The sequence below is a fragment of the Lontra canadensis genome, unplaced genomic scaffold (genome assembly GCF_010015895.1).
Source record: "Lontra canadensis isolate GAN:19392208 unplaced genomic scaffold, GSC_riverotter_1.0 scaffold12, whole genome shotgun sequence".
Taxonomy (NCBI): Eukaryota; Metazoa; Chordata; class Mammalia; order Carnivora; family Mustelidae; genus Lontra; species Lontra canadensis.
The window spans coordinates 29,602,083-29,628,318 of record NW_022631006.1 but is presented as its reverse complement, the minus strand read 5'-3'; the positions used below and the strand labels follow the sequence as shown (position 1 = coordinate 29,628,318).

Sequence of the window (26,236 nt, the reverse complement as noted above, 5' to 3'; positions counted from 1 at the left end):
TGTGATCTCTGTCAAAATAAATAAAATCTTAAAAAACAAAACAAAAACTTCAGTATTTTAGCTTGAAGGGTGGGCAGCAAAGCATGGTTTATTGAGCGACAGCGAAGTGATAGTACAAAGCTCCCAAGGAGGGAAGGGACCCTGAAGAGGTTGCCCGAGTGTGGGTTTTTTTGTTTGTTTTTTGAAGTTCTACAAGCTCTATACCCAACATTGGTCTTGAACTCAAAACCCCTAGATCAAGAGTCACATGCTGTACAGACTGAGCCAGACAGGTGCCCCCATAATGTTAATATTTCTAATAATTTAAATTGGTGTGTGTTAATACATTACATATCCTTCTTTAGAGCTCAGAATATTTCATCTGTGGCCAGTGTATCCTGTGTCCTTGAGACCTTCGTTTTTTGTTTTTGTTTTTTTTAAGATTTTATTTATTTGACAGAGATCACAAGTAGGCAAAGAGGCAGGTGCGGGGGGAGAGCAGGCTCCCAACCAAGTAGAGAGCCCGATGCAGGGCTCGATCCCAGGACCCTGAGATAATGACCAGAGCTGAAGGCAGAAACCCAGCCCATTGAGCCACCCACGCTCCCCGAGATCTTAGTTTTATAATAATTTCATTGCATCCTTGCTTTCTGGCATCACAAGATATTCCAGGTCTTCTGATGTGTTTCTTGACCTAAATCTGTTTGCCACTTAATAAAATAATGGGAATTACCTAGAAGCCACAGTCTGTACACCAGGGAGTGTTCATTACTGATTTTTAATAGTTTCTGTCTAGTTAGTAAGTAGAATAGGAAGCACTTTTTTAAAGAAAACAAAACAGTTTTACATGTGCTTAGTTTAACAGTTTCAAAATAACCATGCCTGTTTGTTTTTTTTACAAAAATTAAGATTACTAAATACTTTTTTAGATTTGAGATTTTTTATTAGTATATATCCTATTCTGGATATTGACTCAATACTACAGTTTAGGACACATGGAATAATTCTATAAGATTGTGTAATCAGGGCACTTAGGTGGCTCAGTTGGTTAAGCATCTGCCTTTGGCCCTGGGGTCCAGTCAGGCATCTGGCTTTCTGCTTAGCAGGAGTCTGCTTTTCCCTCTCCCTACTCCCTGCTCATTCTCTGTCTTTCGAGTGGATAAATAAATTACCTTCAGGAAAAGGTTGGGGGAGGTTGTATAATCAACTTGATATATAATCTCATTCTGTTTTTATTTTAGAATTGCGTTGTTTTTTTGTTTTGTTTTGTTTTGTTTTTAAGAGATGGAGGTGTAGAGGTGGGGAAAACTGTGCCGGGAACCTACTCAGATAAAAACAAGTCAACTGTAAAGGCAAGGTTGTTCTTAACATTAGGTGCTAGAAATTGGAAATGAATTTAGTGAACCAGAAACTCTTCAGATTCTTCATTAATGTAATGATGTTCAGCAAATAGTGTACTAAAAGTCTTTTTCAGTTGGTCATTTGATGAACTAAGTTTTGGAGAGGTGGGTTTTGACAAATGGACTCTTATTAGAATAAGGAAGAGATCATGAATTCTTTTGTTTGGTAGGCAGTGAGTCGTAGGACTATAGCTGGCCATGTTGGAATAGGTGTTTTTAAAATTACGTTTATGGAACCTAGGACTTTTTCCTTTGTTCCCTTAATTCCCTTTTCTTGGTTTGTGTGTGTATGTGTGTGTGCGTGCGCACACAGAGACACATGCGGATGCACAAATGTGTATGGAAAAGTTGTTGAGCAATTGGCTGAATAGTCATCTAAACTGTTACTCAACTTTTTAAAAAAATTTTATTTATTTGATAGAGATCACAAGCAGGCAGAGAGGCAGGCAGAGAGAGAGGAAGGGAAGCAAACAGGCTCCCTGATGAACAGAGAGCCCGACACGGGGCTCAATCCCAGGACCCCGGGATGACCTGAACCAAAGGCAGAGGCTTTAACCCACTGAGCCACCCAGGCGCCCCTATCTTTCAACTTTTACAGCTGATCCTATTTATAAGGAGAATGAAAATTCACCTTTGGGGATACTTTTAAGGGATCATACTTTAAGGGATCCTACTCATAATAATTCGTGAATTGCTATGTATTTTATATCTCTGAGGTCATTCATTCATTCCTAATACATGCTCTTAGTAGTGAGAGTTTCATTTTATTGGGAACTGAGGGTAGAAGGTACCAAAGACAAATGGTCATGTCTTATATATAATAAGTGTATATATGTCTTATACATAATGAATACCTTTTTGTTACAGAACAGAGGATAAAGGATTGAAAAATTAAGTCCTAGCCTTGTAAAAATTCATGAGCCCTTTTTTACATAAGAAAAGATGGGACATCATGTTCAGTGTTTCTTGATTTATATACTACTTACACATCTTAAAACTGTAGTTTAAGATGCTACACTACCCCTACAGGGTTGTCGTTAAAGTTTTTGTCTTTATTTTTGTTTTTTTTCAGATATTAATCTGGCTGCAGAGCCAAAAGTGAACCGAGGAAAAGCAGGTGTGAAACGATCTGCAGCGGAGATGTACGGGTCAGTACCAGAACACCCTTCTCCGTCCCCTCTACTCAGGTCCGGAACTTTATTATTTATAACTGCATTGTGTCCATCAGTGGGCATCTTCTCTATCTGTTTTCTGGATGTGGGGAGGGTTAACTATAGTATGTTTTATCTGTGTAAAAATGATGCTTTATTAATTTTTAATTAGTATACCTCCTTTTCACCCATTTCCCAGAGAATTGTTAGAATTCCCTGAGATTTTTTTATTTACTAAAGAGCAGTTTGGTATTTTTAACATACAGTGAAATCTTTGGAGAGGAGTTGTTTAGTTTGTAAGAAGCTGGGAAATACGAAAGGGAAGGAGAATAGCATAAGAATATTTGGTTTACTGTTGTACTTTTCAGTGTTCTTATATTAGTGTTATGTTTTATGTTGGAATTGTAGCAGATTCGTGCCTAAATTTGCAAATTAGCTGCTGCATGTCCAGTGGCTTCTAAGATGATTGGAATTTTAGTGATTTGTTGCTTAAATGATTGGGAATTATTCCATGCTAATCTCTTGATCTATTTGTTATGGTTGGTTTTGCATGGTTTTTTGTTTTTGTTTTTCCCATCTGCTATTGTGAATTTACATCAACAGCTCCAAATTAATCCTCTTTGGTATTTATTTTTCAGCTCCTCTTTTGACTTGGACTATGACTTTCAACGAGATTATTATGACAGGTATGTTAAAGGTGTTTTGTCTTGTCTAACCATTTATTTTTTTCTAATATGTAATGAACATTCTCTTGTAATGAATAACAAAGATGTTTTCGAGGTACCCCCTTTGTAAACATAATGGAAAATCCATCCTGTAAATGGTCAGGGGTAGACTAGGGTGGGTGACATTTCTCTTGATTTCAAAGAGTCAGTTTATATATTGTCAGGGCATACGGGAACACGTCTAGTATTTTGTTTGCATTTGTATGCCAACTAAAAGTAAGGACTGACTTGTCAAATGATAAAATAGGACTTACGTAGCATTTCCATGTTCCCTTTTTATTTCCTTATTGCATACTTGCCACTGGGCTTTGCATTGTAGAGTATTATAGCAAAACTACTTAAAAAAAGATCCTAAGTCTCTATTGAGCAAACCAACTAATACAAAATAGGATACAGTAAGCATACATAAATGAATTAACAATATAAATTGCTCTAGGGGTTATAAAGTGTTGAAGACTTGCAGATTGGGGGTGGTGGTTGACACCATTCTAGAAGGCAAGGTGGTTGGAACAGTGGTTGATATGTGTGTGTGCGTGTGTGCGGTTGGAACAGTGGTTGATACGTGTGTGTGCGTGTGTGCGCACACGCGTCTTCAGAAGAGCATTAGTTTTCGTTGAGAAATAAAATCAGGAAGGTGTGTAGATAGGGATACGTTATGGATGGTTATGAATTAAAGATTTACACATGATAATAGGAACTAGTTAACTGGGGAATGACAGTACACAGAAGATACTAGTATTAACTAGCATTCGGATAACATTAGTCTTAATGAAGATTAAGGAGATACTAAGTTTATTTGGTTTCCTGCTTTTTAAATAATGCATTATTATATGGAAGTATATGGAGTGTACTCCTACACTGGACTTGACCTAGTATGAGTTTTCCTTCGCTATTTTTCATCTTAGGTTTTCAGTATTCCAGTCATTAGTATGGTGTTAATATATATAAGAATTTCAGTTAGATCAATTTCTGCTTTGGAAATAAAAGTAATAGCTTTCTTGATTAGGGAATGTTTTCCCAAAAGAAAAATTTTTGAACTGAGTAGATTAGTCATGCCACGGATTTGGGTAATGAAATCAAGTCAGTCAGTAAACACTATGAGTAAAGACGTGAACATAAATACTTTTTGTATCCTTTTTGTGTTTGAGACAGATACGGACTGCAGCAGGCTAGTCATTATTAGGCCAAAAAAATAAGGCTAGAAAAATAGTTTGGGCCTACATTGTTAAGGTCTTTGAATGCCATATTAAGGTTGTGTGATTTGAGTATTCTTCCTGCATCATCAGAATGGTTATTTCATTTGTCCTTAGAGATTTCTTCACATTTTTGTGTCTATTAGTCTGAATGCATATCTTGAAAACTATGCTGATTCTCATATTTTGAAAATACTAAGGTATTTAAAAACAGAACAGATCTGGGCATCTCTTTGCTAATGAAAATGTGATCATTGGGTGAGTGACTTGAAGCCCCTGAGACATAAGTTTATCTGAGGCAACTGCTCTTCCCCTCCCCCCCAAGATTGATTGATTTATTTGACAGAGAGAGAGAGCTCACAAGTAGATGGGAGAGGCAGGCAAGAGAGAGAGGGAAGCAGGCTTCCTGCTGAGCAGAGAGCCCGATGCAGGACTCGATCCCAGGACCCTAAGATCATGACCTGAGCCGAAGGCAGCGACTTAACCCACTGAGCCACCCAGGTGCCCGAGGCAACTGCTCTTTACACTCAACTCTCTGCTTAAGAAAATACTCAGTGCCCAGCTATAGCTTTAAGGATCCTTGTACACATGGTCTAGGTAGATTCTTGACTGTTGGTACATATATATATATATATTTTTTTAAAGCTTCTGAAGTTTGATGTCAGAGTCAAGAATCATTTATAAGGGATGAGGAAGTAGTTTTTATTTCTGTAATTCTTACCCTGTTTCTTTGTCCATGGCTCCCTTTAGAAAAATTCTAGTACATTTATATATATGTATATACATTATAAATAATTTGGGGGTGTACCTCGAACTGGAATGCAAGAAACCTCCTGTTTTAAATTGAGTGTATAGAGATTTTTAACATGTACAATCCTACCTTTTTCATGAGAGTAGCTATCTAAAGTTTTAGTTGTCCTGTTGAGGCAGTAAAACTTAGACCATCCCTACCATCATCCCACTATTAGTTCAGAAAAGATTGTTTTTGAGTGAGGACTTATCAAAGGGTTAATTGAAAAGAGATGTAAACAGGAAGAAATAGTGAAGAAATTTTAGAGATTTGCAGAAATACCTTCAAATTTCTTGCCACTGCTCTTTGATCCTAAAAGTTGGTGGCAGTGCCACTACTGGCCTTACTCTTCAGTTTTTCAAGAGGAAAGAGAATACCTTTAGTTAGTCTGATGGTATTACTTGATTTTTTTAAGATTTTTACTTTTTATTTGACAAGTAGGCAAAGAGAAGGGGGTAAGCAGCTCCCTGCTGAGCAGAGAGCTAGATGCAGGACTCAATCCTAGGACCCTGACATCATGACCTGAGCCGAAGGCAGCGACTTAACCCACTGAGCCCCCCAGGCGCCCCTAGAAAGACACTTGCGATAACCAAGCAACCTGGCAGTAGTGGGTAAAGAGCCGATTCAAGTGTATCACTGAGGTCTGTAGTAGGAAAATGAATATACTTAGTTAAAAATAAAACTAAATCAGGAAAATTGCATTAGTTTCTGCTTAGAAGTCATTCTTAACATACTTTATTGGCAAGGTTAAGACTTCTGCTGTCTTAGTTGCTAACATAGTGATCCTAAATCATCTGTGTTGGATTCCTTATTAAAACAGAATGGAACATTGGCTCTAAGATGAGCTGAAAGCTCTGGGTCTTCCTGTGTAAATGGGGTTAAATCAGTGTCTGCCTAATCCCTTCAGTCATAACCCTTAAGAACACCGAATTCACATAAATGTTTCAAGACATAAATTTGGCATTTCTTTAGGGTTTTGTTGTTGTGTTTGTTTTTATTTTTGTTTTAGATTTTATTAGAGAGCCTGCATGAGCTGGGGGAGAAGGAGGAAAAGTGGACTCCTGCTGAGCATGGAGCCTGATGCAGCATGATGACTGGCTCCATCCCAGGACCCAGGTCATTATCTGAGCCAAAGTGAGACACTTGACTGACTGAGCCACCAAGAACCCCTAGATCATTTCATTATCATCCAGCTTTCTTCTACTTATTCTTACGGTAGAGAGGCAGCTGATAAGGAATGTAGGAAAGAACAACTGAAGAATCCGAAGACTTCAAAGTTAGCAAAGAAGCTTATGACCAAAGTCCTGTAATCACAGATTTCTTACTTCTAAAATGGAAATAATGCCTACTAATAGAGTGGCTATGAAGACTAAAGGAAACATGAAAGATAAATTGCATTATAAGTGCGTCTGGTGGCTCAGTGGGTTAAGCGTCTGCCTTCACCTCAGGTCATGATCTGAGGTCCTGGGATCAAGCTTCATGTTCGGTTTCTGCCCCTTCCCCCCTACTTGTGCTGTCTGCTTCTCAAATAAATAGAATCTTTAAAAATTTTTTTTTTAAATTGCATTATAAATATACCCACAACCAGTGGTTATATATAACTACAACAAACACAACTACAACCAGTGAAGACCATGAGGATTCATTCCTATTTATTATCAAGATCTTCAGATTTCTTACTTGTTAAATTTGCTGGAAGTTATACTTCTGATTTTATTTATCCTATTAATACTGCTGTATATTATTTTGTTGACACGTACCAAAATGAAGGGACTTGTGGATACCCTACCAGTTCTCTTTCCGGAAAACTAACATCTGTAGCATAACTCAAGTTCTTTATGTGTGACAGCAGTCTTACCAGCTAATGTGTAGTGAAATGAACAATGGTTAGTGTTTGTTTTCTAGACACCTTAATTAATTTTTTTTTAAAGATTTTATATGTTTATTTGACAGAGATTGCAAGTAGGCAGAGGGGCAGGTTGGTGGCGGGGGAGCAGGCTCCCTGCAGAGCAGAGAGCCCCATGTGGGGCCTCAGTCCCAGGACCCTGGGATCATGACCAGAGCGGAAGGCAGAGAGGCTTTAACCCATTGAGCCACCCAGGTGCCCCAGCTTAATTAATTTCTTTACTGTCTTCTGAAACATCTCAATTTAAACATACACATAAAAGAGAACAGTGTAAGGGCACCTGGGTGGCTCAGTTAAGCATCTGACTCTTCATTTTGGCTCAGATACTGATCTCCGTGTTCTGAGATTGAGTCCCTGCTTGGGCTTCACACTGGGTGTGAAGCCTGCCTAAGATTCTCTCACTTGTGCCCCCCACACCCCTTTGCAAAAAAAAGAAAAAAAGAATAATGCAGAGTAAAAGATAAAAAGACTGCTTTTATAAACATAATCCCAGTACCATTTATACTTAAAATAATACTTCGTAATCTCATCTGTTTTCCACAGATTTGATTCTGTGGGTTACATTTTTGTGTATTTTAGCATGTTTCTCTGCCACCTTTATTTTCTCTGATCTGCTTGATAGATTTGCAGGCTTGATGAGATTTCAGGATCTGTTTTCTTTTTTTTCCCTTTCCATTAGGGATGAGGGAACAGGGCTTAAGGGAAACAAGAGAATACTTCATAAAGGCATTATGCCTTTTAGTCATCATTATTCTGATTTGTGACAGAAATTCTAAGGATGCAGGAAGCATTGGGTATTTTATAAGGAGAAACACTTTAGATATCAGGAAGTAGGTAATAGTGTTTTCTTAGGAGAATTAGAATGACTCGTATTTTTGTTTGGGGATGAGTGGGCATTTCTGATTAAGTCCCAAGGATTGTAAATACTTTACCTTTAAAACTAGAGGATAATTGGGGCACCAGAGTGGCTCAGTGGGTTAAAGCCTCTGCCTTGGGCTCAGGTCATGATCCCAGGATTCTGGGATCAGCCCAGCATCAGGCTCTCTGCTCAGCAGGGAGCCTGCTTCCCTTCCCCTCTCTCTGCCTGCTTGTGATTTCTGTCTGATAAATAAATAAGTAAAATCTTTAAAAAACAAAACAAAACACTGAAGGGTAACCTAATGTTAAGACTTAACCAAATCACTTATATTTTATATGTTGTCTGCTGAGAAGACAATGGAATCAGATTCTATAGTTTTATGCTACATCCTGCACTGTTTTTAATTCAGGGTGTGGGTGGAAAATTAAAAACTGTTACCTGTAATCATTTAAGATTACCATAGTTTGTGGGTTTTTTTTTTTTTAAGATTTTATTTATTTATTTGAGAGAAAAAGAGAGCATGAGAGAGAGGAGAGAGGAAGAAGCAGACTTCCCTGCCGAGTAAGGAGCCCAGTATGGGACTCTGATTCTCCAACTCCAGGATCATGCATGACCTGAGTCAAAGGCAGTCACTTAACAAACTTGAGCCACCCAGGTGCCAAAATTACCATAGTTTGAAAGGATTCTCAGTACATGTTGTACCAGGAATGGTGCCGTTCTTCCAAAATTAAATAAATGTTTTTGTTAATATCTTAGCATTATTATAAGGATCAGATTTTGCATTATAATGGTGGAAAAGTCCAAATGATTATTACTAGGTTTTTTCCATAAGTTACTTTTTTCACTGATTACCTGAATTTAGGCCTTTTGTTTTTAAGGCCATTCCTAATTTTAGAGTTGTTAGAGGTTTTGGGGATGAATTTTAATAATTGCTGATATATGTGGAATTACCATTTTAGATCTATTAATATCTGAGAGACATACTGTCCCTCTGTTTCACATATACTGTAAACTAAGATCATTATTCAAAACATTTTATTCTGATAGGATATAGCCCCAAAAGTAGTTTTTTGTTTAGTGATGACTATTCATGGACATCTATGTATAAAACCAGGGGATTTGCATAAGTCATGTCTGTGTGTGACAACATTGTTGATGTTGAAAGTGAAAACTTGAAAGCTTCTGACAGATCCAATTTCAGTTGTCCTATTGAGAATCTTGTTGCTTCTAGGAACATTGTTGCTAAAAGACTTCTTGTGTGAGCAGTTGCCTTGAAATACTTAAAAGTGATTTCTTTTTCCAAATCCTTAAAATTTATTTCTAATTTATTTACAGTCTCTTTGCGCATTGAGTTTTAGTCATTTGAAAGCTGTATGTGCTCTTGTGCTGGAAGTATTGTAATAAAAATATTTAGCACATTGCTGGAGAGACACGGGCATTAAAGCTCTTTTGTTTGTTTGTTTTTTGTTTGTTTTGAGGGATCTTAACCTTTAGAGCAAAATTGAAAGTTCTTAAGTATGCTGACATATGCATGGTATATAAGTGTTTAGTATTTGTGGCAATATTTCTATAAACATTTAGGGTCTCGTTAAGTATAAAACCATCCATTTTTAGAGAAATACTGAAATGTTATGGGTTTTTTTTTTTTTTAAGATTTTATTTATTTATTTGATAGATCACAAGTAGGCGGGGTGGGGAGAGGTGGGACGCAGGCTTCCTGCTGAGCAGGGAGTCTGATGCTGGGCTCGATCCCAGGACCCTGAGATCATGACCTGAGCGGAAGGCAGAGGCTCAACCCACTGAGCCACCCAGGTGCCCCAATGTTGTGGGTTTTAATCAGTTGTGGTCCCACTTTTCTTTCCCTTACGAGGTAACCCGTGAAGTTGTTCTGAAATTACATAATGATAATGGTTGCATAAATTTGTGTACACATTCAAAGGGTTTATTGTATGGTATATGAATCATATGTCAGTTTAAATAAAAAGTGCTCAGCTATGGACAGGCAAGTAATTCTCAGTCATTCTTCTATTGAGAACTTGGGTTGCACAGGAAACAATGTGTCTAGTTACTAGATTTGACAGTAGGCAATAGTATGAAAGCTGAGACACGATAAACACCTGATAAACAGATGATGGTTCAAAAAGATCCTGATTTGGGGACGACTGGGTGGCTGAGTCGATTAAGTGGATGCCTTCGGCTTCGGTCATGATCCCAGCTTCCTGGGGTCGAGTCCCACATCGGGCTCCTTGCTCGGCAGGGAACCCGCTTCTCCCTCTGCCTCTGCCTGCCACTCTGCCTGCCTGTGCGTGCTCGCTCGCTCTCTCGCTCTCTCTCTCTCTCTCTCTGACAAATAAAAATCTTTTTTTTTTTTAAAGATTTTATTTATTTTGCAGAGATCACAAGTAGGCAGAGAGGCAGGCAGAGAGAGGGAGAGAGAGGAGGAAGCAGGCTCCCCGCTGAGCAGAGAGCCCAATGTGGGGCTCAATCCCAGGACCCTGGGATCATGACCTGAGCCAAAGGCAGAGGCTTTAACCCACTGAGCCACCCAGGTGCCCCAAATACATTAAAAAAAAAAATCTTTAAAAAAAAAAAAACCTCTGGAACACTGAAAAGAAATTAAAAAAAAAAATTGCAAAAAAAAATCCTGATTTAGTTGAGGTCTTTGAGGACTATAATAAATATCACACATTGCGTATGGTACATGAATAATAATGTAAACCATGTAAGTGACTGGACTGTAAAATATTCTTCCTTTAGAGCTTTTTCAGAGTGCTGTTAACTATTCCATATCTACGTAAATATGCCAGCACACCATGAATATAAAGAATGGAATACATCAACTCACATAACCAAATATAGTCTGTGTATGACAAGCTGTATGTTATCTAATGAAGAAACTGTTGTATCAAGCACTATATGATAACAGTGAAGAACTTGATGTGGAATTAATATCCTGTCGGCTGTTATGTTCCCGTTATTGTACAGGATTGTGTCTTAGGAGAGTGAGTCAAGTTTTTTTTTGTGGAGCTCTTGTAAGATTTAAAGAGCCCCTAGGTAGTTTCACAAAGTGCTGTATTTCAACTTGCTTTTGATACTAAGGAGGAGGTTTTGCTACAGATAGGTTAGAGGTACGGAATTGTTAATATATCTGGTTTTGTTTGGGGAAGCATCCAGCTGTAATTGGAAAGAGTGTTGGTTGGGTACCTGGGTGGCTCAGTTGGTTAAGCATCTGCCTTCAGCTCAGATTATGATCCTAGGGTCCCGGGATCAAGCCCCATATCAGACTCCCTACTCAGTGGGGAGCCTGCTTCTGCCTCTCCCTCTGCCCCTCCCCCTGCTTGTGCGTGCTCTCTCTCTGTCAAATGAATAAAATTTAAAAAAAAAAAAAAAAGGAAAGATTGTTGGTTGTAGAGGCCTTTGTGTATGGCATGTTAAGCATATGTCCCATAGGCAGATATAACTTAGAAACAGCTTCATGGCTAGAAAAGAGAAATTGGAGGGGAAGAAGATGTATTAAGTAGTTAACATTGTAAATGTTGGAATGGAGAGTAGGTACAGGAATTTCTGAAGTAGACTGGTCTTGGTGTAAATTACTGAGTTATTAGGAGAGTAAGTGTTTTGTAGGGAGAAAATTATGTGGTATAACTTAGATTTTTTTTTTTTTTTAATCTTTCATGACTAAGATCATACTAGTAAAGGTTACATGAAAGGGAGGTTTAGAGGGTTTGAGTTGTTTGAAGTTTGGGGGGAAATGTTGATGCTTCTATTATATCTCTTTTCTAGGAAGGTATCCTGGTAGACAATGGAGAAAAGTAGTTGAGTACAGTGGTGGAGAGCTAGATCTCCATTGAAATGCAAGACAAGTGAAAGAGGCTAGCCATTGTACTAAACTAATATTTAAGTACTTATTTTGTTCTAGGCACACAAAGTTTTAGGTTTTGGATTAATTACATAAACAGTGAGTATAGATTGAAGCTGTTCCCCCCTTCATGTTACTGGACTTAGTGGGACTATCCTCTTATCCTCCTCCTCTTCGCATTTTTCTGATACTCCTGAGTAGCAGTGGACCTGAAGGAAAAACACTTGAACTATTTAGGTTTTGAAGAATTGGGTGAGACCCATCTGCTTGGAAAGGCATGTGATTCAGATCTGCAGGGTTCTTAGCTACTTGCCTTTGTTAGGTGTCATTTTAAGCATAAGATGAAATTTTGCATTTGCTCTGAGCCCCTCTTTATTTTTTGCATTGAAATCTGATCATTGCTAGGAGGATTTAATTGAGGGCATGGTTTAGTACAAATATACTTTCAATATCAACCTGGTTATTATGGACTTAAAATTTTGACACCACATTCTTTATTTCACTTAACATTCATTTTGGGGTGTTTAGTGTGTGTGTGTCCGTGTCCCTGTACTCTTATCTTAAGGAGGTAGGAGATATTTTTTTCCTGGGGAAGCATTTGTTTGACCCTCAGTTATTCACAGCCAAGTAATAATCATTCTTCTGTCAAGGACTTGGGAGTGCAAGAGACATTAAGAGTCTGATTACTAGGTTTGACAGTAGGCTATAGTATGAAAGCTGAGACAGGATAAACACCTGATAAGCAAATAATGATCTAAAAAGACTCTTGAGAATCTGCTGTATGATTCTGAATTAAATGCTGTTCTGGTTATAACCTAATGCAAAGATAGCCTCTGTTTTTTTTTTGTTTTTGTTTTTTTTTTAAGATTTTATTTATTTATTTGACAGAGAAAGATCACAAGTAGAGAGGCAGGCAGAGAGAGAGAGGGAAGCAGGCTCCCTGCTGAGCAGAGAGCCCGATGCGGGACTCGATCCCAGGACCCTGAGATCATGACCCGAGCCGAAGGCAGAGGCTTAACCCACTGAGCCACCCAGGCGCCCGCCTCTGCTTTTTTAAATCCTACTTCAGGATACTCTTAATTGAAATAAATTTTGTCATTCCCCTTGACATTAATGTTGACATTAATCTTGGTGTGTTTTGTTTTGTTTTGTTTTGTTTGTTTTTTTAAGATTTTATTTATTTATTTGTCAGAGCACGCACTGGCAGACAGAGGCAGAGGGAGAAGGAGGCTCCCTGCTGAGCAAGGAGCCCAATGTGGGACTTGATCCCAGGATGCTGGGATCATGACCTGAGCCGAAGGCAGCTCCTTAACCAACTGAGCCACCCAGGCGTCCCTTTTGGGGTTGTGTTTTTTTTTTTGTTTTGTTTTTTTGTTTTTTTTTTTTTAATATTAATTAACTTTATTGGGGGCACCTGGGCGGCTCAGTTGGTTGGGCCACTGCCTTCGGCTCAAGTTGTGATCCTAGAGTCCTAGGATTGAGTCCCACATTGGGCTCCCAGCTCCCCAGGGAGTCTGCTGCTCCCCTCTAAGTTTCCCTTTCATGCTCTCTTTCACTCTCTCTCTCAAGTAAATTTAAAAAAATTAATTTCATTGAGAGAGATCTGTATAATATATATGTATTTTTAAAAGATTTTATTTGAGAGAGCATGGCATGGGGAGAGGAAGAGGGAGAAGCAGACTCCCTGCTGAGTATGGAGCCGTATGTGGGGTTGAGCCAAAGATGTTTAAATGACTGAGCCAGCCAGGCACCCCTGTAAAATTCTGTGTGTGTGTGTGTGTGTGTGTGGATTTTATTTATTAGAGAGCACAAGCCAGTGGCGGGTGAGGAGGGGAGAGGGAGAAGCAGACTCCCCACTGAGTGGGGATCCTGACCCAGGCTTGATCCCAGAACCCTGAGCTAACAACTCAAGCAGAGAGCAGACACCTAACCAACTGGGCCGCCCAGGTGCCCCTAAAATTCATTTTAAAGTATACAGTTCAATTAGTACATTTAGAGTTGTGTGATCATGACCACCGTGTTCTAATTTTAGAACATTCCCCCCAAATAAAAACTTTACTTGTTAACAATCATTTTCTATTCTATTATCTCCAGACCTAGCAACTACTAACCACATTCTGTTTATAGTTTGCCTATTTTGGACATTTCATATCCGTGGATTCACACAGTATTTGTCTTTTATGACTGATTTCTTCCACTTAATACTTTTTAAAATTTTTTTTGGTTTTTATTTATTCATAAGAGAGACAGGGAGAAGCAGGCAGAGCAGGGAGCCCGATAATGGGACTCAAGCCAGATGCTTAACTGACTGAGCCATTCAGGCGCCCTTTCATTTAATACTTAATGGTTCATCCATGTTGTACCATTTGTTTATACTTCATTTCCTCTCCCCCCCCCCTTTTTTTTAAAGATTTTATTTATTTGAGAAAGCGCATGAGCAGGGAGAGGGCAGGGAGTCCAGTGCAGATCCCAGGAATGCAGGATCATGACCTCAGCTGGAGGCAGAGGCTTAACTGACTGAACCATCCAGCAGTATAATTGCTGGATTATATTCCATTGTATGGATGATACCATGGATAAATTTGGTTTATCCATTCATCAGTTGGTGGACATTGGAGGTGTTTTCACATTTTGAATGATGTTACTATATAGACATTTGTATACACATTTTTACATGGACATATGTTTTCATTCCTCTTGAGTATACTAATATGAGTGGAATTGTTGGGCCTTAATGGTATTTCCATGTTTAACCTGAGGTACTGCCATACTGTCTTTCAGAGCAGTTGTACTATTTTATATTCCCATCAGCCATATATGAGGATTCTACTTCTCCACATCCTTGCCAACATTTGTTGTGTTACTATTTGTTCTTATTATTTAACTTGAGAGTGAACAGTGTTAATTGAGAGTGAACAGTGTTAACTCCTTGTGGTTTTGATTGGCATTTTCTTAAAAACTAGTGATTTTGAGCAGCACCTGGCTAACTCAGTCGAAAAAACACGGAAGTCTTGATCTCAGTTGTGAGTTCAAGCTCCGCATTGGATGTAGAGATTACTAAAAAATTTTTAAAAATCACTTTGTGTATTTGTGTGTTTGTTAGATACTTGTTTATTTTTGGAGAAATGTATTCAGATCCTTTGCTCATTTTTGTATTGGGCTTTCTTGTTGAATGTAAGTCTTTGTATGTTATAAATACAAGTCTTTGGATATAATATCTGATACTGACATTTTTGAGGTTTATTACTGTTTTCAGTGTCTTATAGTTCTGCCTTGTGGTCACAGGAGATAATGTTAACTGTCGCTTTATACTAAGGACCATTTACTAGTTCATAAAGATTATGGTTTTATTATAGATTGAAGAATTACAGAATTCTAAATTGTTTTTGGAAATTACATATAGGCAGTAGGTATCTGTGGAAATAACAAAATAGAACATTTGTCCAGTAGAACTTTCTGTGGTGATAGAAATATTCTGTATTTACATGGTTAATGTGTGGGAGACATTAGTCACATACGGCTGTTCTGATTAAAATGTGGCTAACGTGAGCGCCTGGGTGGCTCAGTGGGTTAAGCCTCTGCCTTTGGCTCAGGTCACCATCTCAGGGCCCTCTAATAGAGGCCAGCTTCATCCTGCTCTCTGCTCAGCAGGGAGCCCCCCCCCACACACACACACTTGTGATCACTCTCTCTCCCTCTCTCTCTGTCAAATAAATAAATAAAATCTTTATTTTAAAAATGTGAGTGAGGAACTGAGATTTTATTTATTTATTTTTAAAGATTTTATTTATTTGTCAGAGAGAGAGAGTACAGGCAGGCAGAGGGAGAAGCAGGCTCCCTGTGGAGCAAGGAGCCAGATGTGGGACTGGATCTCAGGACTCTGTGATCGTGACCTGAGCCTAAGGCAGCCACTTAACCACTGAGCCACCCAGGCATTCCAGGAACTGAGATTTTAATTTGAAGAGCCACATGTGGCTAATGATTACTCAGTTTGACACTGCAGATCTAGAAATTGGCAAAGTTACGCCTGGGTCACATGAATTTTGAGTATTGTTTAGTATGAGAATTGAAGTGACTGGAGACTTCTCTTCAGGCAAGAAGTTGGAGAACTCAGCCTGCAGTTTCAGAACAAAGTTGATAAGGAATATTGATGGGTTATCCAAGATTTAGAAATGTATTACGGGCGGGGGTGTCGCCTGGGTGGCTCAGATGGTTAAGCGTCTGCCTTCAGCTCCAGGTCCTGGGATTGAGCCCCATGTCCTGCTCCCCTGCTTGTGCTCTCTGTCCGTCCCTCTCTCAAATGAATAAATCTTTCTTTTAAAAGTATTTTATTTATTTATTTGACAGAGATCACAAGCAGGCGGAGAGGCAGGCGGGGGGTAGGGGAAGCAGGCTCTTCGCTGAGCAGAGAGCCCCATGCGGGGCTCAATCCCAGGACCCTGGGATCTTGACCTGAGACTAAGGCAGAGGCTTTAACTCACTGAGCCACACAGGCACCCCTAAATAAAATCTTTTTTAAGAAAATGTATGGGGTTCATTGTTGACTTTGACAGGGCTAGGTTTTGATGATGCTGGTTGGGACAGAAACACTACAAGATGATTTCAAGAATGGAAAGATAAAAAAAATAGGATACCTTTTTACATAACAGCAAAATTTACTCTCTACAGTTTTAACATAGTATAAACAAGGTGTACAGTATCAACCAGTGTAATCAAGGTAGAGAACCTTCCATACTCCCAAAAATTTACCATGAAGCACTTTTGTATCAACTTGCCATAGCCCCTGGCAACTACAGATCTGTGTTCTCAAACTTAACTACTTAAAAGAAATTTCTTTGGAAGCTAAAGAAGTGTACTCTTCTGGCCTGGGATGGGCTTACATGTTCTTAACATGTGGTCCATAAACTATATTCTCAATAAATACTCTTTTAATGTTGGCTTTATAAGAAAATTGCACCACATTGACAGTTTTTAAGACACTACCTTTGGAAAAGACCCAAAGTGACATTTGGGGAGTATATATGTTAACATTATAACAAATGAATTAAGGTTATAATTCTTTGGAAATTGTGTCTGTTAAAGATTGTCACTTTAATACAAGGCTTGATAAAAGCAGAAGCAAAGATTATTTTTTTTTTTTTGTACATAGTCTTGAATCTAGTACTGTTCCCGAATGGATTGATCAAAGCATTCCCCATCTTACTGCTCCGATTATTTTTGTTTAGAAAATTTTCAGGTGAATTTTCAAGTTGTCTTTCCTGGAAACACCTGATTTTGTGTTAACATAGCTTGCCAGATGAGTCTGTCAAGACAAATTCGTGTATTTTCTTAAGACTCTTGGACTCTTGTTAAATTGTAGCTTTTATTTTTTTGAATACATATAATTGGGTGCATCTTAAAATGAGTGGGTGTGGTTTATTTTTCCCCGCCTCTCAGAGTTGCAAATAAATCAGGCAATTTTCATTTGTACATACTGAAATTATAGATGTTAACTGAGTTTTCAAAAATACCCCTAAATACTAAACCCATGATTCTTTATTAAAGATTGTAGAACCATTTATTCAAATTGTTTTTTCTTTAAAATTTAATAGCTTCAGTGCCACTATACATTGAGTGATCTTTTGCAGCATACTGACTTGTCCTTTAGTCCTTTTATCATTAAGGTGAGCAGGGCTTGCTGTTTTTCAGTCATACATAGATCATTTATTTTCTTTCTTTCTTTCTTTCTTTCTTTCACAGAGAGAGATTGCAGGTAGGCAGAGAGGCAGGCATGGGAGGGGGGAGCAGGCTCTCCGCTGATCAGAGAGCCCGATGTGGGACTTGATCCCAGGACCCTGAGTTCATGACCTGAGCCGAAGGCAGACACTCAGCAACAGAGCCACCCAGGCGCCCAGATCATTTATATTCTTAATGGACCATTGGATATAGGCAATGCAAAGAAAGTTAACATAAAGTACAACTGTGCAAATTTATATTGGTAATTGGCACTCTCTCCATATATTGCATTGACAAAGCAATTCTAAGTTCACATTTCTGTTCAGTTCGGCTTCTACCAAGAAGACTTACCAAGGCAGCATTTTGCTTGTGGAAAAATACCTGCAAGTAAGGTTTAATTGTCTCTTACTTTAGAAATAAAACACAAATCATAAAAACTTAGCTAGTTGATTATTTTGAAGCACAACAGGCATTTTGGCAATGTGAAAACAGGTTTTTTGGGCATCCGTTTTTTACATGACAGAGTTTCATATTTACATTTTTTTTTTTAAAGATTTTATTTATTTATTTGACAGATCACAAGTAGGCAGAGAGCCGGATGCGGGGCTCCATTGGATGCGGGGCTCCATCCCAGGACCCTGAGATCACCTGAGCCAAAGCAGAGCCTTAACCCCCTGAGCCACCCAGGCGCCCCTCATATTTATTTACATTTTGATGCAAACCTGAATCAAACATTACACAGACATTTAAAACCCCCCCTTTATTATATAAATAAAGAAATAGAGACTTAAATCATTAGGATGAACTTTTAAATTCTATAACTTTAGTTATAGAATTTTTAGTTATAGTATTTGCATATTAAAATGAACTTTATACCATAATCTTTAATCATGCATTTAAGGTAATTTCATTGTGTTATTTTACATTAAAAAGCAAATTACATGGGGCACCTGGGTGGTTCAGTGGGTTAAAAACAAATGACATGATTTTAAAAGTCTGAGGGGTTGTACTATGTATAGTCTAGTGAAAAAGGTTCTGGTAGTTTTACAAGATAATGGAAAATAGTTACCTAATCATTCAAATATGGTTTCATAAAAGCTTTTTATAAAGAATGGGAAAGAACTATCCAGAAACAATATTTTTTAATGTTCAAAGACCGGTTACTAAAGGCCTTGATTATTGAATAGTTCTCTAAGGAGTGTTCTGAAGGTTTACGCTGGATGGTATGGTGGGATACTTGTAGTTGAAGTTGTAGATTGTCACAGCACACTGTCAAGAACCAAACTTAAAACAGTTATAGTAGCAGAAGAGCTTCCTTCACTCAGGGCTTTAGTTCCAACTCTTTAAATGAATTGTTAGTGCACTGGTGGCTTGAGTTTGAGGTATCTCATCAACTGGGAGTTTATTTAACTAGTAATTATTGAAACTAGGATGCTGTTCATTGGCTCTTAAACTCTGTATGTAATTTTTGTTACTGTATCACATGGTTTTCTCTAGATGTATCCCACAGAATACACTTTATGGATAGATTCTGTTAATCTCACTTTCCTAAAATCATTCTTTTTGAATCTCATGGATTTGTACATATTTTTCTCTGTACTTCTTTAAATTAAAGCACATTTTAGGATGCCTGGCTGGTTGAGTCAGTAGAGTATGTGACTCTTAGGGTGGTCAATCATGTGTGGCTTAGAATGTACTTAAAATCAGTTGTGGGTTTTTTGTTTTTTTGTTTTTGTTTTAATCTTGTTTCTGAGAAATGACTCAGATTGGTCTTTTTTCCTGCATCAGTGATTTTTAACTTGATAGTGAATAGATAAATTCATGTAATTTTAGCAGTTTCAGAGATCTTCACACATTCTAACACGGTGGTAGCCTGTTGGAAAATCAGTCCTTCTAGGAAAATCAGTCATAAGCAGGGAGAAACATCATCTTGAAATTTCATTGTAGATTAAAAAAAAAAAACGAAGCAGAAGAAAATAATTTCTGACACTTGAATGAAATTATAATGGGATTGCCTATTTAAACTGAGTTTGATAAATCCGTATTATACAGGGAGGAGGGAGTATTCTTATTAGATTGCTCTTCCCTATAAATTATATCACATTGTAGCTTTTATTCTTTTATTATTTTATTTAAGAGTACACAAGTGTGGGGGGGAGGAGCAGAGGGAGAGAGAAAAGCAGACTCCCTGCTGAGCTTAGAGGGTGTCATGACCCTGAGATGGAGTTCTGTGCTGAAAGTCAGATGTTTAACTTACTGAGCCATTTTTTTCTTTTTTAAGATTTTCATGGGCCTAGAATATCTGACAGTTGGTTTCCAGAACTACTGTTTCCTATTTGGTAATTAATAACACCTAAAATTATTTTTAATCCTTCTAAAAAATTTTTTTAAAGATTTTATTTATTTATTTGGCAGACAGAGATCACAAGTAGACAGGGAGACAGGCAGAGAGAGAGAGAGAGAGGAGGAAGCAGGCTCCCTGCTAAGCAGAGAGCCTGATGTGGGGCTCGATCCCAGGACCCTGAGATCATGACTTGAGCCAAAGGCAGAGGCTTAACCCACTGAGCCACCCAGGCGCCCCTAATCCTTCTAAATTTTTAAGACAGGAAGTAGGTATGGTATAGTAAATATATTCAGGAGAATGCAGATTTTCACTATACATTCTAGTTGTTTCGACTTTGGTAGTGATGAAGTCTAAGTCTGAATCAGGGTTTTTGAGACCCAAAGGTCGCTGTTCTATCTAATCATCTAAGAAACTTGTCTTTGTAAACTTTGATTTTATTTTTAAGTAATTTCTACACCCAACATAGGGCTCGAACTTAACAACCTCAAGATCAAGAGTTGTGTTCTCTGCTGACTGCCAGCCAGGCATCTCTGTAAACTTGTTTTTAGTAACTTGCAGTGCTTAAGTTTTTGCTTTGAGATTAAGACAGTTTCTTTTTCTTAACCTCTTCAGATAATTAGCTAGCTAACGTGCCTCCACAGTTTTTTAATTTCTTTAAAATGGTATTTAAATGACTTTTTTAATTCAGGCTAGATTTTATACCAACACTTAATGTCCAGATTTCTCATTTAGAGTGCAGTCATAATTCTCGGGATTTAGTGTTTGTTCCTTTGTTAACAATGAAACTTTCATGAAGACTTTTTAATGACTTGAGCTTTATCACTAGGGGGTCAGCACATGCTACTTACCTTGATAAGCAAGTAGCTAATTCTTGAAGCTGTAGTATTTCCTATCCCTTTGACCTTGAGTGTTGTCACAGTAGGCAAGGTTTTCATGTTTTCCCAATCATGCACTTTGACATTTTACAAGGAAGGTTTACTTAAACTTCATTAGGGGAATCTTTGTGAGTTTTTCAAGAGCCCATTTTTGCTTGAGCAGCAGCTAAGTTCCTGGCACTGAATGCCCTTTAGCACTACCACTTGGTCCTCCGAAAAATTTGTTTTTCTTCTGAAAACTAGAGCATTTGACTTCCATTTATATTCATGGGGCCATTACATAGATTCAAAACAAACTGCATTTCTTTCTTTTTTCTTTTCCCAAAGATTTTATTTATTCACTTGACAGAGATCACAAGGAGGCAGAGAGGCAGAGAGAGAGGAAGGAAAGCAGGCTCCCTGCCAAGCAGAGAGCCTGACGTGGGTCTTGATCCCAAGACCCTGGGATCATGACCTGAGCCAAAAGCAGAGGCTTTAACCCACTGAGCCACCCAGGTGCCCCACAAACTGCATCTCTTGCCTCATTTTCATTGTGCCAGTTTAGCTGCATCAGATGAAATTGTATGGTTCAAAAGGAAGTTCCAGTGCCCACAAGTACAGGGAATGTGGAATGGCAGGATCATTAGTTTAGAGACTGGGGCCAGTGCCAGTGCCAGTGAATGGATTGGTTGGGAAGGGGTAGTTTGTATCTTTGAATCCAACGGGATTAGGTCATGAGATGTTTCATGCCCAAGTTTGGATAACTCACCTTCATTTACCTCCAGAAATTGCTTTTAAATAACATCATCTAGCACAAAGAAGAGTGGTTTCTGAATTATTTAATATTTTAAGTTAACAGTTTTTGAATTATTATACTGTGGGAAATTAATGGGCCAAAAGAAGAAAAGCTTTATGTATGGAAAGTAGTGGTGATAATAAAACATTAGTCTAAGTATCTTTTTTGTTTGTGTTAATTCCCATAAACCATGCCAAACTGACAAATTAACAACTCACTTAAAATTTGTCTGCTACAGGACACCTGAGTGGCTTAGTTGGTTAAGCATCTGCCTTCAGTTCAGATCATTGGGATTGAGTCCCACATCAGTCTCCTTGCTCATTCAGAGTTCCTGCTTCTCCCTCTTGGCTGGTGCTCACTCTCTCTCTTTGGCAAATAAAATCTTTTTTTTTTTTTAATTTAAGATTTTATTTATTTATTTGACAGAGATCACAGGTAGGCAGAGAAAGAGGAAGGGAAGCAGGGTCCCTGTTGAGCAGAGAGCCGGATGCGGGGCTCCATCCCAGAAAAGAAGTATTGGGAAGAAAGAAGTATAATTTTCACTGCTTAAGTGAAAATTATAAACTAGTACACTCATTTGTTTGTCAGTGTACCACGTGTTCCTTCTTAGTTTAGGAATATGTTCCCGTCATAGCTACTTCTGGGAAAAAATAACTTACTGCTATATTAAAGTAGGATGGAAACGTTTTAGATTAAGTTGGGTTGAGAAAGTTAATTGTCACTACCTAGAGGATTGGAGACTTAAAAATTCAGAGATTAGTCACTGATGAGATATCTTGGAGACTAGTTATAGAGATGAATTACAAATTTTTAAGGCTTTGTAATACATCACTTTAGGCAGAGCAGCAGGTTTTAGGTAATTTTTGTAGACTAATACCTTGGAATTAAGGGCCTTGGAATTAAATTAGTTACTAAAAGGTACAGAACAAAATTGAAGGATTTTTTTTTTTCCCAGTGGTAGATCTTACTTTCTTGTGCTGCCAATCTCTTGTAAAATAATAAAGGAATGTAGAGGTTTTCTAGAACTGTTACTCATGTAAGAAGATTTTTTGTAACACTTTGAATTTTCTCTTTACAAATAAGTCAATACCAAGCCATCACTTTGAGGTATATCGTTAGCAGTCACTGGGATACTCCTCCAGAGGAAGCAGCAGTTAAGCAACCAGTGAATGTGAGCTGAATGTGTGCTGGGCAGTGGATTTAGGCATTAGTGAATAGCAAACAAAACACAGTATTCCTCATCCTGCTGGAATTGGAACTATGAGTGCATCCTCTGCTTAAATGTTGTTAGAATGGATTATGGCTTTTATACACTACCAACACGTGTGAATGGCTCTTAGTACCAACTATCCGTTCTATATGGTTCAATTCAGTATGACTACTAATAGTAATAATTTATTTCTGTACTCACCATAATTTATTTCTATATAATAATTTATTTCTATACTCCCCAAATACATACATACTCACTCTGTGTACTCTGTACATTATTTATTTATTTCTATACTCATCAAATTTAGCTCACCATAAATAACCACTGTTTGCAGATTCCATTAATTGCAATCCATTTTTCTGAGTACTTTATTTGGAATTGTTTTCTAAGTTTTATTTATTTATGATTATTACATCATATATGGAGTAAAATTTAAAAATATATATGTAGTCTATTCATTGTACAAAGTAATACTAATACTGCCAGAGTACAGAGGAACTTGGATGTTCATCCCTTAAGGCCAACCATCATTGGTTATGCATGTGTGTATGTAGTAGTTTCTTGAAGTAGCGGCTGTATTGAAAGCAAAAGAAGGAAGGCTTTTACTGGACCTTGGAATAAAATTAGCAAAAAGATACAAATTGGTAGACAACATTAATTTATTATTTTTTAAGGGCACTGATGGAGCTTGCTGACTTAATTTTAGTTGTGAAGGACGTCTGTTTTCCTTTTATCCAATAGGATGTATAGTTACCCAGCACGTGTTCCTCCTCCTCCTCCTATTGCTCGGGCTGTAGTTCCTTCAAAACGCCAGCGTGTATCAGGAAACACCTCACGAAGAGGCAAAAGTGGCTTCAATTCTAAGAGTGGACAGCGAGGATCTTCTTCCAAGTCTGGAAAGTGTATGTATTACTGCAGTTTTGTGATTCTGCTACTTGTGTGTTGTTGAAATAGGGAAATGAATGCAGTTAGTAATGTTCAGGTTTTATACTAATGGCTTTGTGTAATCAAAATAATGGAAGAAAAGATAGTGATTAAGGGGCCAGTTAAAGTATTCGATTTAGGGAGCTAGTAAGCGCTTAAAAATTTACGAAGTGTGTAAGTCAAGTCAAACAGTACAAAAAGTGCTTTCAAATATAATTGAGATCTTCAGTAGGCCTACAGAAGTAAGAATACTGTTGCTAAGGGAGTAGGCACATTAGATTCAGTTTTTAGCTACCAACTAAGTGATCCCCATGACTGGGACAGTATGATCCTGGCTCCATTTGTCCCCTAGGATCCCCTCTGGCTATTGCCTTGTGGTTTAGTTGGAAATGTGTTCGGCATCTGGTAACTTCTGGTAGAGTTGATCCTAATACAGAGTTCTGTTTGTATTAAAGTGAAAGGTGATGACCTTCAGACCATTAAGAAGGAGTTGACCCAGATAAAACAAAAAGTGGATTCTCTACTGGAAAGCCTGGAAAAAATTGAGAAAGAACAGAGCAAACAAGGAGGTAAATGGCCTTGCAGCTTGTTGGGTGTAAATTTGGGTTAGTTACCGAAGATAGTTGAAGGTACATGTTGGAATAGTGGGGTATAAAGCAATTGAATATGAAACTTGGGGAATTTGAATTGGGAAGGGCATTTGTGTGGGAGGATTTAGATTTGTGCTGCAGTTCTGTGATCATTAATGGGGATTGTCTACATCCTGTGGACATTACTTGCCCCTAGACAGACTTGTCCTTCTCATCCCCAGTAGAGATGAAGAATGATAAGTCAGAAGAGGAGCAGAGCAGCAGCTCCCTGAAGAAAGATGAGACTAATGTGAAGATGGAGTCTGAGGGGGGTGCAGATGACTCTGCTGAGGAGGGGGACCTACTGGATGATGATGATAATGAAGATCGGGGGGATGACCAGGTGAAAACCACGGGAAAGGAAAGAAAGAGGTGGTGGAGGGGGGAGCAGGGACACATGGAGTGCCTCTAACTCCATCCTATTTGTGTCTGTTTCTCACAGCTGGAGTTGATCAAGGATGATGAAAAAGAGGCTGAGGAAGGAGAGGATGACAGAGACAGCGCCAATGGCGAGGATGACTCTTAAGCACATAGTGGGGTTTAGAAATCTTGTCCCATTATTTCTTTACCTAGGCGCTTGTCTAAGATCAAAATTTTCACCAGATCCTCTCCCCTAGTATCTTCTTCAGCACATGCTCACTGTTCTCCCCATCCTTGTCCTTCCCATGTTCATTAATTCATATTGCCCTGCGCCTAGTCCCATTTTCACTTCCTTTGATGCTCCTAGTAGTTATGTTAAGTCTTACCCTGTAATTTTTGCTTTTAATTTTGATACCTCTTTATGACTTAACAATAAAAAGGACGTGTGGTTTTTATCAACTGTCTCCAAAATAATCTCTTGGTATGCAGGGAGTACAGTTCTTTCCATTCATACATGAGCTCAGTAGTTGCTTCCCTAACTGCAAAGGCAATCGCATTAGTTGAGTAGCACCTGAGAGCAGCTTTGAGTTAGAGGTATGTGTGTTTTACCCCACATAAGAGGGCTATGTGGGGCTGTTCAACACAAATGTAACAATGTATTTTTGTGAATGAGAGTTGGCATGTCAAATGCATCCTCTAGAAAAATAATTAGTGTAATAGTCTTAAGATTTGTTTTCTAAAGTTGATACTGTGGGTTATTTTTGTGAACAGCCTGATGTTTGGGACCCTTTTTTCTCAAAATAAACAAGTCCTTATTAAACCAGGAGTTTGGAGAAAAAAAAAAACCTGGTTTTTTATTTTTGTATTTTATAATTGTTTATTTCAAATTCTTTGTTTCACAGCGGCCTCCACAAAAACGCTAGAGTGTACTAAATATATTTTTCTCTGAGTCATTCTTCACTCATACGAACATACACTACTCAAATGATATGTCATTGGGGTGGGTATTGCTTTGATGTGGAGTGGAGATTCTTGTGCAGAATGGCTTTTCGATCCTAATGAAAAGGTTTGGGAACAATATTAAGATATTTCATTAATGTTTTGTGGTCCATTTGGCACCCTTCTTGCGATTTTTATTGTGTGCTAAATCGTTTTGTCCTTAAATAGAAGAGGTTCGAACATGTCAGGATTTTAGGAAAATTAGAAACAACTGGAGAATGAACCTCTGTTACTTTCATTTTATCCTTTTAATTGCTATTTAGAGTCGCAGTTACTTTTGGATTCTGAGTCTGTGCCTCCAAGTTCTTAAAAATAGAAAAGCTTGCTCTTCTATGCTCTTAGTTTATACCTTCCCAGGTGACTGAGAACATTTACTTTCAATTAGTTTAATCCATATAAATAATTTTTGTTCCTTTCTCCTGTGTGATTAATTTCAGTGGTTTTTGTTTTGTTTTCTTTATTTGTTTTTTGTTTTTTGTTTTGGTCATGATACTAAATTAGCACCTAGACTTCTACAGATGGATTTATTAAACAGCTTCT

General features: G+C 38.1%; 1 protein-coding gene across 9 annotated transcripts in view; it reads left to right on the top strand.

Annotated features, from left to right (window-relative positions):
* Positions 1-25,542, top strand: part of HNRNPC (heterogeneous nuclear ribonucleoprotein C) — a 57,567-nt gene extending 32,025 nt beyond the window's left edge. For 6 of the 9 annotated variants that reach the window (XM_032857008.1, XM_032857005.1, XM_032857006.1 and 3 more), the window contains 6 exons: positions 2,452-2,566; positions 3,169-3,216; positions 23,526-23,686; positions 24,164-24,277; positions 24,520-24,680; positions 24,780-25,542. In XM_032857008.1, the coding sequence (XP_032712899.1) occupies positions 2,452-2,566; positions 3,169-3,216; positions 23,526-23,686; positions 24,164-24,277; positions 24,520-24,680; positions 24,780-24,863 (683 nt within the window). In that variant the 3' untranslated portion in view covers positions 24,864-25,542. The remainder of the gene's footprint in view (positions 1-2,451; positions 2,567-3,168; positions 3,217-23,525; positions 23,687-24,163; positions 24,278-24,519; positions 24,681-24,779) is intronic. The other 3 variants (XM_032857013.1, XM_032857010.1, XM_032857012.1) reach the window with 3 other exon arrangements.
* Positions 25,543-26,236: the final 694 nt, after the last annotated feature.